Source organism: Styela clava, chromosome 15 (assembly GCF_964204865.1).
Source record: "Styela clava chromosome 15, kaStyClav1.hap1.2, whole genome shotgun sequence".
NCBI lineage: Eukaryota > Metazoa > Chordata > Ascidiacea > Stolidobranchia > Styelidae > Styela > Styela clava.
Genome location: NC_135264.1, coordinates 13,690,891 through 13,702,993, shown reverse-complemented (window position 1 = coordinate 13,702,993; position 12,103 = coordinate 13,690,891). Strand labels below are relative to the sequence as shown.

The following is a 12,103-nucleotide window of genomic DNA, read 5'->3' as shown; positions in this document are numbered from 1 at the left end:
GACAAATAAACTGTAGGACAAAAATAACGTTGTCTTGGCCGTTTTTCAAAGTCGCAAAATTAAGGCGGCGACCGATGGACGGAAACGTACGACGCGGATGGTCTCACGGTCTTCGAGTTCAGAGGTCAGGACAGAATGCCCTTTCATTGAGCCATCGATCAAACAGAGAAAGTTGGATACTAGAAAAGTGACAAATAAGTAAGAATTATGTAGGATTTCGCAAAATACAACTTCTTGGCTATTTAGTGGAGATATGCTATACGGCAGTGACACAAACTTTCTCCTGATTGGTAAACGATGTTATTGGAACCTATGCAACTTACAAAATGAAAATACCAAACACTCAAAATTAACCAAAAACAGAAGCGCGAGTGGTTTCTAGATAAGCGCGATATCGTTGCTATGACGTTGCTATGGGTTCACAAGGTTGATCATTAAGGAGAGAGTTGTTTTACTGTCGAAAAGGCTGTGGGGCTTTGATGCAAAACTTGGTGCGCTGACAAGGTTATGCACCAACCAGAGACAGCACATTGAATACATATTGATACCAATTGTTACAATACCAATAACAGTTACCTACAGAAATTGCCAAAAGCCCTTTCATCTAACGATTCAACGGCACGGTAAGAAGACGTATCACAAAGATCCCCATAGAAATGTAAAATCAAAATTAATAGATATTCATTTAGCCACAGAGGACAGGAATATACTAACAAGTAGAAAGAGAGAGAGAGAGAGACAACTATACCGAATAATTTCCGTAGCGTTTATTACAGCTGCACGTGATTAACATAAGTTTGCATTCGTCCACTTTTTAATCTGTAACACCAATTTCGTAATATTCAACGCCAAGACCGCGCCGCGCTCGCAAAATGAGACGAGGAAAAAGTGTTTCATAACGTTGTACAACTACAGTATAACTTAACAAAGATCTCTCCTGGGGGATTGTATATTCTTCAAAAAGACGGAAGATGAAAGTACATGGCATTTTCCCTGCGGGGAAGAAAATTAAATAATGTTAAAATCTATTAGGTTAATTATGGTATTGGCTCGTATTACGAATACAACTGAATCGATTTGAAATTGTTGGAAATATTTTGCTACAATAAAAAGATGGACAGATCTCTGTTGTGTAAATTTGGGGGGCAGGTGGTATATTCACTTGGCTAACACAAGCAGTCTCCGAACTCGTAATAGAACCAAAATAAGGAAAATCAGAATAAAATTATGGCCTAACCCTAGCCTGGTAGGCTGGTACACTTACCACCGGAGTTTTAGGTCTGTGAAAGCAGTCAGATTCACACATTTATTCAAGGGACTTGCTTAACTTGATTTCAATCTCATAAAAAAATTCTCGCATAATTCAGTTTCGACCTAACTAATGAGATCACACAATCGCACACCAAAGTAGCATCATTTTGAGAATTAGAAACTTAGTCGATTTCAATTTGAAAAATACTGATACTGTATATAATAATATATGAATTAAAAATAGGGATTTGGTACATAAATATGAGTTACATGATTTTTTTTTTATATAATTGACCTATTGCCATAATAACCAACAAATACAGAAGAAAAATAGATAAAAAATGAGATAAGATATCCTTTAAAAACTCTTCCGGTTTCCTTCGTAACGTTTTTCCGTTTATTAAACAGTGTTATGATTTAATTTGATAGCGATCAAAACGTAAAAAATACAGGAAAAAAAAATCAAAAAATACCCCGCAAAAAGTGCTAGCGCAAGTTTGATTAGGCTCACAATTTATATTGACACATTCTTTATACTAAAAACATATAGTTTTGTTACACAGCATCGCCATTCTTTTGCACGCTTTGCCGATTGTATATAAAATGTTTACTATTCAATCATGAACTTGTTAAAAATATCGAGGGCGGGTATGACGGACAACATGTATACGAGGTAGTGACGTCATAGAACATTTGAAATGAAATAATGGTAATAATAACCTTCGAGCGACTCCCGCCGTATATAAGTATTAAAAATTCTCACATTTAAAACCCCATTTTCCCCCAAAACGACTGGTATATCTCGCTTCCAATTATAAATCCTTATATGCTCGCGTTCGTGCTAATATGTCCAGTAATACCATTATCAGGGCATACAGCAAAAAACAGTTTACCGGCAACACATTTATCGACCAAGTAAAATGCATAATTATAATCTGCTGTATAAATCATTAATGATTACAGGAGTATCAGCACTAAATGAATAAATTCAAGTTATACGGAATTAAATAAAAAACAAAAATGAAAAGGGAATACGTAATTTTACGTCTCGTAAAATCAATTTTGACAGATAGGGCCCTAACTATCCACTAATGTGACATATTTAGCAAAATAGCGTCAAGGGAAAACAGAAGTCGAATATAATAAACATGATCAATGTCCAAAACGCTGAGAGGAATTAATCATTACATATGTTAAGAGTTTAATGTGATCGTAAAAAATGGTAAAAAAATTTAATTCCAATGTAACGTTTATTAGTCTGTATTTATACTTCAAAATTTATAATAAATGTACGTTTGATAATGAGAAATACGAACAAATTATCGAAAATACTAGCCAACTTTATCTGAAATATATTATAAATAATCAAAATTACCGTAAAATTCCATTAATTTAACAAGTAATAAATATTAATAATTAACAATAATCGACGAAAAGTATAAAAAGAAGCGTCTAGGCGGCCATTAACATTTTGTTTCAGTAAAAATTAGATTTAGTTGGAAATTATGAACAATAAAAACTTAAGTGCAGAGTTAAAAATATTGATTACAAATACCAACAAAAAGAAACGATCAATTCTCATATTTACCTAATTCAGGAAATAAATAAACAAGTGAGTTTGAAGAAGGAATTCTTTGATTGGAGCAATGTATACCTTACTACTGCACCCCCTTATCTGCCGTTATGTTAATGAATCTGCGTGCAACATTAACTGCAGTAGCAAGCAATAAAACTGCTCTCCTGTGTGGGCTCGTAAGTGTTGCGTCATATTTTAATTCCTCACAAATTTATTCTGTAAGTTACGTCTGACTAAGTGCTTGTCCGAGGAAGCATGTCAGATATTTAATCCGCCTAATAAAGTTGAGCTTGATAAAAAAAATTATTTTAAAGCGAAGGCCATTGATGACATATTTTTGATCTGCTTGTGTGATGCCAATTTCTTCGATCCTAATGACAAATTTCTATGGAAAATTAGGACCTCCTGAAGTATGCGCACCAAGATGGCGCACAACCTGAACTCAGGTTGTGTACCAGGTTAGGGTACAGGTTGTGCGACATCTTGGTGCGCATACTTCAGGAGTGCCGAAAATTTTTTCTGAAATATTCAGGATTTTACTTTGTCTAACAATGTAATTGCATATATTTGAATGTACAACTTGGTTTATACATTACTATGTACATCCACTCTTGAGGTAAGCGGGTGGGGTTGATAATATGGGTTATTTACAATTTTTTTGTTGTATAGGTGGCCCAGGCAACCCCTCAGTTGTGTCATGTAAGTAGTAAATCGAAAAAATCATTTTATAGCATATTACGTCACACTAAGTATAACGATATTTAACAAACTTCGTCTTCTTATACCTAAGTCTGATTAAAATACAATAAATTTACTTATTATTAGCCATAAGTAGCGTTATCAGTGTCTGGCACGAAACGGCCATTGATGGATTTCCAAGTGATTTCCCAAAGGGACCTGTTCATATAAGAAACTTCACACGCGCGCACGGTTTACGACAACCCAACGGGCGCAAGATTAAATTTATTAGGGTGTCGTTTCGCACTGAAAACAGAGTAGGCTTTTGTGTTTCTTGTGCGACGTTGTATTTCTCCTCCTGTATTTTTTAATTTGCCAATATGTAAGCTGTCTTTACTATAATAGATGACTGAAAATATTTTGGAGAAATTTTGTAAAGAATGGATGCGAAATTCAGTTAACTTAGGAAGGTTATCATTCATTTTTGAGGTTGAGTATTTGAGCAAGAAATTGTCTAGATAATTGGGTAAAAAGATTAGGTAGTCAAAACTCATAAATTTATAATTCATGTTAAATTATTGAGTAAAATTGAAAAAATAGACAAAGAAAGCATGCGAAATAAAAGGATAGTTGATGACTTCATAGTATGCTTGGTTAAACTATCCTTGAGAAAATAGTAAATACGTACAAATTCAATTTATTTTACTTATTTTAACATATAATGAATATAATATGATACATGTGGTGCCTTACAAATTGAGATGGCCAAAAACATGACACAGTGAATAGAAATGTTCACTTTTTCATATACTTTTTGTTAAGTTCGTCAGAAACTAGCCTGAGGAGCAGGGTTAGGGGAACACTCAATAAAAGCGGCTCTAATTGAGTGTCTAATAAGATTCAGTAACACGACATTAAAAACGACCAATAATCATTAATTGTTTATGCTATGCCAATCTTGAAATATAGGTAATAAGAGTATAATTCGAATTCCCAATTTGTTGTTACTCTCGAAAGAACAGTGTAGGACAAGGCGGGGTTTTGGCGCCCTGCCCCTTCGTTGCGAAGAGACATAAAATCGATGTAAAAGTCATTTTAATGAACTTGTTTTCCACGGCATTAGCGAGCGGGTAAGCCATAACGAGGTGGTGGAGAAACAAAGTACTATTACATCGGTGAATGAGAAAACAAGCGCCGTAACAAATAGGTCCAGTAAAGACGACGGCACAATTAGGCGGTAAATATTAAATTACGACGCTACCTTAATTTTATATAGAAAGAAAAAAATGAAAAAGTTTAGCGCCGAGAGAGAATTAAGATTCATAAATGAGGGATGTGCTAAATTTGCCTCATTAGTAAACGTATTGCTGCAACACTAGAAACTTAGAGGCAGCAAACCGAAGCAATGTCGCCGGTATACTTAACATAGTCTGATTAAAGTATTCATTGTACCAAATATCGTCTTACACCAAACAAATAAAATTAGATTTCAATGTTCCGATTTGATAAAATATATGATTATCTATTCATACTTTAGAATCAGGGGAAAGGTAGCTTATTTTGTCTGAAACTTAGAACATTATTGGACTATAAAACTTTAACAACTCTCATATACGCCTTATGAAAAAGTCTGTCCTTGCGTAGAGAAATCAAATAACTAAGTCAAACACATTATTCAAAAATATAGGAGAATTTTTTTTAAATAAATGAGTACAGTACTTTTTGGTCTGGTTTCTGTGAATTAGACAAATTATTCTAGATCGCTAAAAATGGTTTTTGTTTACATGCGAGAAGATGTTTAATCACTCAATAGCAATGAAATAGAACGACCCTCACTCGGTACTTCCGTAGCGTGTGTACCAGGTTATGGTTTTATTCCGATTTTCGTTATTTTAGTTCTATTACGAGTTCAGGGACTGTTTGTGTTACCCAAGTGAGTGAATATCCCGCCTGCCCATAGGCTTCCGTTTCTTTACACAACTTGATGTAAAATGGGCGAACAAAATTAGTTACCTCCATATTGGTACACACACTTCTGGAGCGTATATGTAGATTCCTATAACATACTTGGCTGAGTTTTAGTAGAAAAATACTTCAATAACTTATTTATATTGCAGAAAAGTTTGAACTATTGTATTGATATACAAATAAAAACAAAAATGGCGGAAAGCATGAGTGGCGTTGAAAAGTTCCGATCTCACCGGCTCAGCACGCATCTTACTCCGGCGGGATCAAATGCAAGTACCGGTACAGACTCACCGGATGACGATGTGTGCATGGATGAACAACTCAAAATAGAACTTGTTAAAAATCGTATGTTCCAAGAAATACAGAAAACATCTAGCGAAGAGTGTTTAACAAGACTGAGACAACGAATCGCGGCACATTCTTCCTCTGAAGATAGCGAATCCAAGTCGCACGCACCATTTGTGAAGCTAAGTTCCGAAAATCATTCGAAAGCCTGGACAACCTCAGAACAGTCAAGTTTTCGCGCCATTTTTTCGCTTGGATTGACCAATCAGATGCATCCTACACGTGAGAGTTATTCGGCGTACGGTAAACAATATCAAGAAGTAAATTCGACGAACTTGAATGAAAAAGAAAAGAATCAAATTGGGAAAACAAAAAATTACCGAATATCACCAAATATGAGGGAAGGGGACGAAAACAATGACGTAATATGTATGGAAGACGAGGAACAACACGAAACATCAGGACAAACTTCAGGTATTTGAGATAAGGGTCACCGTCCCGATGTTTACAATGAAGCTATAATATTTGAATTATCTAAAACGGAATTCCACTTTCTGCGAGTGTCATCTTCGTTTCAGATGACTACATATTATCCGGAATTAACCAAGTTATATTACGGTTGTTTCAATTTTTGATTAATTCCAAGTATTTAGATTTTAAAGAAATATAAAATCCAACTTCATAGCATAATTCATTAGGTTTATTCACTTGAATCCTTATAGAATACAGTAAGGTAGACATACAATGTGCCCATATTCATTATTATCAGGTACACAAACGAAACAAATGGCAGACGAAGAAATGCTAATCCACATTAGCGCAGAGATAAACATAACGCTGCATTCGGCCATTTTAAGTTTTGGCTTATTTCCTGGCAACAATCGAGTCAGAAATTTTGGGCGGTTGCTTAGTGTCGCATAATATTATAGGTCTAATCTGCGCACATGAATGCTATTTCATCGGTATTAAAATTTGCAAAACTTAGTTTGTAGACGTCAAGGTGAAAGAGTTAGTGATTTTGTCTTGAGAAAATGTGTAAAAAAAATTACTAAAAATACATTTGTACAGATTCGTGTTTAAAAACGACAACTCCGGGACCAATTACGCTTCTAACAGAACTTTCGTCGTCGAGAAGATTCGAAGTTCGACCAGACGAAAACATGAAATCCAGTTTCGAACAAATTCCAAGCGATGCGATGTCGGAAGGAACAAGTGATGGTGACGTCATAGAGAAGAGAAACGCAGAAAATCAACAAATATCGGTGAGTTCAAGCGAATATTTGTAGCAAGTAAAAAACTCAAATTTACGGATTTTACTCGAAGTGTAGGCCAAATTGTGACTCCTTGTTGCAGAAACTTATTGGTGATATAAACTTATTACTTATATAAAGTTTATTTGCGGGGTTGCGTCATTGCGCGTATATAAGCGAAAATTTGTAGTAGATGAATAAAGCGAATGAATAAAACTTCAAATTTGCAGATTCTTGTAGAATTGTAAGCTGATTTGCAGAAACCTGTTGGTAAAGCTCAGTTTGCTTGTACAGGACCTTGTTGGAGAAAAATGGCTCGAAAACGTTTCACAATAAAAAAAAATCAGCGCCTTTTTAGCAAACAGTTTATAACACAGTTTATTTAAATAACGAAGTGAATAGCTAAATTAACAATCAACAAACAAAATTCAAAAATTGCAATCAAACGTAATCGCCCTTGGTCAAACCACGTCTTTAAAGAATTGTTGCACGAGCGTGTCAATTGGTATTAAAAACAGATATAAATTGCAGTGCAGTCATAAACATAAGATATTGCAATTTTCTGAGTAGATTTCTGACAATACGTAAAGCCCGTTATAAAACAATTGCGAAGGGAAAGGATTTACACATTTATCCTAGGGCCAGTGAGACAGATTAATCATATGGCGAACCACCGCCTCTTGTCCGGTCACTGGTCTACGTCGGTAATGGGATTATTTAGCTTGGACTTGGAGGTAGAGGAAGCCTTGACCTAAGATGGTTACGCGAACCTATCCTGCATGTTAGATTGAATATTTATGATGAATAACAAATATTATATGTTTATATCATTTTTACATAGAACCACATATCAATACTAAAATGAAAAGTATCGTAAAAGACAGACAGATGCTTTGATTACCCAAAGAATTTTAAAAAATAATTTAATTGTACTAATTTCTAATTTGTTAAAATAATTTTAACTCTACACTGTCCTTTAATGTTAAAGCCATTTTTAGTTCCGCCCATTCTCCGAAAGCATTAGTGTAAATAGTAATCAACGAAAATCTAAAACGAAATTGAATTTGTAGGCAAAACAGAGACGCAGTCGCACTAATTTTACGTTGGAACAATTAGCCGAATTGGAAAGACTGTTTGAAGAAACTCATTATCCCGATGCTTTCATGAGAGAAGAACTAAGCAGAAGACTCGGACTAACGGAAGGAAGAGTACAGGTAGAGTAAGAAATAGTCAAATCGAATTTATTCATTTTTTTCAACTAGTAAAAACCATCATATACAATATAAAAAAGAGTTATTTACACAATATTACTGGAGAACCAAAGCTGGATGAAAATGGAGAATTCTATTTACGGAACTAATGTTATTGACGGCAAGTACCATATGGTGAAATGAATAAACAAAAAATACAGATACCATGTTTATCATACTGTCGAAGATAGGGGACAAAACTATGCATCTGGAAACGAATAACTGGCCAACCTCATCCCATACCCCGACACGGACTCGTAAGCAAACGAGCGACCGTGGTTCAGGCCGTCTTATCGGCTTTTCTCCCCGCTGGGATAAATATGTAATTCGTACTCTATCTTGAAGCCGATGGGTTCTAGTCATTTCATCACTTAAAAAGAATAGATACAGTAAATGGAATTTATAGCCGGTATTAGGTAAACCGCGCAACGACAGCGAGAAAAATAAAGATTTTTGGTACATAACGCCGTTTGTTCAGTGGCATCTCGCTAGAGAAACTGTTTCTATCACTAAAAAACTCGGAGAAAAAGTATCTGTTCGTGCATGCGAGAGTCGCAATTGGAGCGAGGACTTGGTTTAACTTCAAGTAAAATCTCCCGTATATCACGCGAAAATACTAAAAAAAAATCGAGAGCTCAGACCATGCTTCGACGGTGATCAAATACAAGAATAAATAAACGCCATGCCCATGTCATACGTTTGTATTATTTTAAAATTAAATGTTCCGATCGTGCTTTTATGTAATTACCTCACCTACCTATCCCTATAAGACAAAAGCGTTCGTTTGTGTCACGAAAATGACCAATACTAATTGTTGGAATACATCCAAAATTATACCGGTAGTAATTATTCGTAGTAATGTAAGTAAATTCTTCTCGTTGGTGATATTTATATAAATTTTATTTTTTGAAGAAGTTTAATTTTAATTGGAAGTACTTGAGCATAAGGAGAACCGACTTTGATAAGACTACTTAATCATACAGTACACAAATGCTTCACGTCTGTTAAACCAATCGGATTTATGAACCACCTGGCAATGACATGGCGGGGATGTTGCAGTTGAAAATTATAATATACTGGATGGCGCTCCCGAAGTATGTGCACCAAGATGGCGCACAAACTGAATCCTAACTTGGTACACATACTATGTTCAGGTTATGCGCCATCTTGGTGCACATACTTCTGGAGGTCCTCCTGAATTAAAGGTGATTCAATACATACATTTCAGGTTTGGTTCCAAAACAGGAGAGCAAAATGCAGAAAACAAGAAAATCAAATTCATAAAGGTATATATCTTCTAATCAGGGTGAAATAATTTACTAAATAAATAAAACGGGGCAGTTACAAACATCTTGATGCTCTATACTCTCATTGTCCATTTATATGCAATATATATGAGCAGAAGTTGAAATTCCTGCCATTTTTGCCTGGTTTAAGCGGGATTTTTCAATATAGCAGGCTGAATTACAGCTTACAATGAAAAGTTTTGTTTTAAGCATCGTTAAAGACAATTAATATTTTAATCATTTGAGTTGGGTTAATACATTTTCTGATTCGGGTGCAAAAATTGACCTGATTCGAACATACAATGACTGAAAAGCAATATAAGTCCACGCATCCGAAACAAATAACTGACAACCTAATCCCATACCCAACATGGATTGGTAACCGGGCGAGAGTCTGCGGTTCGCTATATGATTAAGCCATCTTATCAGCTTTCCTTTCCCCTGAAATGAATATGTAATTCCTATCCTGTAAATTATCGAGCCGGAACCAAAAATTACATTACTGTAAGAATTTCTTGCTAATATGTACAGCGAATAAAAACGATCACCTAACAGGTTGACTAATTTTAATTCAATAAAATCATTCAGGTATAGTGCTCGGTGGGGCGGACATTGGAATGGGCGAATGCAGAATTGCACCGTATTTCAATATGGGAAACAACAGACAAGCTATGCCTACACAACTGCAGGTAGATTAATATTAAAATAAAAAAAAGACAAAAATTAGTTTACAAGCAAATAATTTTTAACTTGGGTGTGATTGCGTTAATTGGAAGTTTTCATTAAAAATGGAGAAAAATTGTATGAAATTACTGCTGACTCCCAAAATTTTGAATATTTACTCATTTTTAAAATATCGCGAACATTAAAATAATACAGTTTAATCTAAAAACAGTACAACGAGAATATCGGTCGGAGACCGAAAACTTATCGATTGAAAGTTAGGGGATCCCCCAAAACAGCGCTCTTACTCCATAGTGACACCTTGTGTCCCATCACTAATTAATTGATAACTCGCTAATTATAAGACATAATTCATCCAAAATCAATAGGCTTTTGGTCCGACATATGATGAATGCACATGCAAAATCTGGAGCAGATTCGATCTCGCTTTCGTGAGATATCGCGAAATAATAGTCAATAATTAATTTTAAGCATTCAAGCAACATACTTTCGAGATCATAGAAATATTCATAAACGATTCTATTCAGGGACCTGGATCTGCAGACAGAACTTTGCCTCCATACAGAGATATACTTCCTGGTTATTTGGAGAACTACCTTGCATCAAATACTTTATCGAGGTTACAAAGCCAGATCTACAGCATGCAAAACTCAACTGTATCAACTCTGCCTCACTTGACACCGAATACCTTTCCAATGGGTGCTGTGAACCCGTATTTATTACTCCAAGCAAATCCTTTTAACTATTGTTTTCCGAACTTATCTATGGAAAGCAGTAACTTACATGCAAGAATATCAGCGCTCGCACAAAGAAATCAGCTGTTAAACTATTATGCTACTTTGCCCCATACTTTGCCGTCAATTCACAGCCTATCTTTAACCAAAGAAGATTCCTCTCCACCAAAATCAGAGAACATAGATATAAAACCTTCAAATTTCCAAGAAACGAAAAAGACAACCGAAAACCAGGTACCGATAACAAATTTGAGAATTAAAGCTGCCAAGCATGCAGCTGCGCTTGGATTATGAACAATGATTCGTAATTTTTGCTTTCTGATATTTACCAATGCTTTTTTTTGTTTTGTTCAAAAGTGTTTCTATAATATATAAAACAAAAATACAATCTGTTACTGAACATGAGTCATTTTGTTGCCTGACAATACTGTTATTTATACTCAAATGAATCTCAGCGTCAAAAAGGGGTCAAATCACACTACACGAGTGAAAGGACATATTTATACATGAATAGAATTTAGGTGCCACTTAGGTATGCAATCTCAACATCATAAAACTACTTTAATTTGTGATCTTCTTGCTTAAGTCCGACCTTTTTATTTTTCTATCATTCTATAAGGGTTCTAATTAGTTGAAATTTCAGCTAATGAAGAAATAAGTTATAGTTTAAATTAAATATCTGTTTGATTTGTTAATTAAACTTTAATGAGAAAGGAAGATTAGTTTTTCAATCGATCAATAATCAAGCAGGAATAACCAAATTGAAATAAATTACTATTCAAGTAAATTCACTATTCTAAATAAAATAATACTTTCAAATATGACATACGGTAAAATATATATTCTAAATTAGGAATTCTTACTAAAAACTTGCACAAGTCATTTATTGCATTCAATAATCCAAATAGAAATTGTTTTATTCGGTTTTCAGTTTCAAGTTTTCAGAAATGAAATGTGGCCTATTTTGTCTGACTGTCAGATGTCAAATGCTCTGCATTTTCAAACTCAACATGTTTCAAAAAAGATTCCAAATATCAAATATTTAATTTACTTTGGACAAGAAACATTCACAAGTTAATTATTTTGGATGCAAAGATTTATTAAAGAAGAAAAAAGTTAACAATGGCAATTTTGTTTAAAA

The 12,103-nt window shown here is 34.6% G+C and overlaps 1 protein-coding gene across 1 annotated transcript; it reads left to right on the top strand.

Annotated features, from left to right (window-relative positions):
* The first annotated feature begins 5,627 nt into the window (after positions 1-5,627).
* LOC120334686 (uncharacterized) lies at positions 5,628-11,362 on the top strand. Its single transcript, XM_039402192.2, has 6 exons — positions 5,628-6,232; positions 6,827-7,020; positions 8,079-8,222; positions 9,487-9,544; positions 10,133-10,233; positions 10,756-11,362. The coding sequence occupies exons 1-6, from the start codon at positions 5,665-5,667 to the stop codon at positions 11,254-11,256; spliced, it is 1,566 nt and encodes a 521-aa protein (XP_039258126.2). The 5' UTR covers positions 5,628-5,664; the 3' UTR covers positions 11,257-11,362.
* The last annotated feature ends 741 nt before the right edge of the window (positions 11,363-12,103 follow it).

Coding starts and splice junctions, on each gene's coding strand:
- LOC120334686 (XM_039402192.2), top strand. CDS start 5,665: ATGGCGGAAAGCATGAGTGGCGTTGAAAAGTTCCGATCTCACCGGCTC. Junction 6,233..6,826: donor AACATCAGGACAAACTTCAG/GTATTTGAGATA, acceptor ACATTTGTACAG/ATTCGTGTTTAAAAACGACA. Junction 10,234..10,755: donor CTATGCCTACACAACTGCAG/GTAGATTAATAT, acceptor GATTCTATTCAG/GGACCTGGATCTGCAGACAG.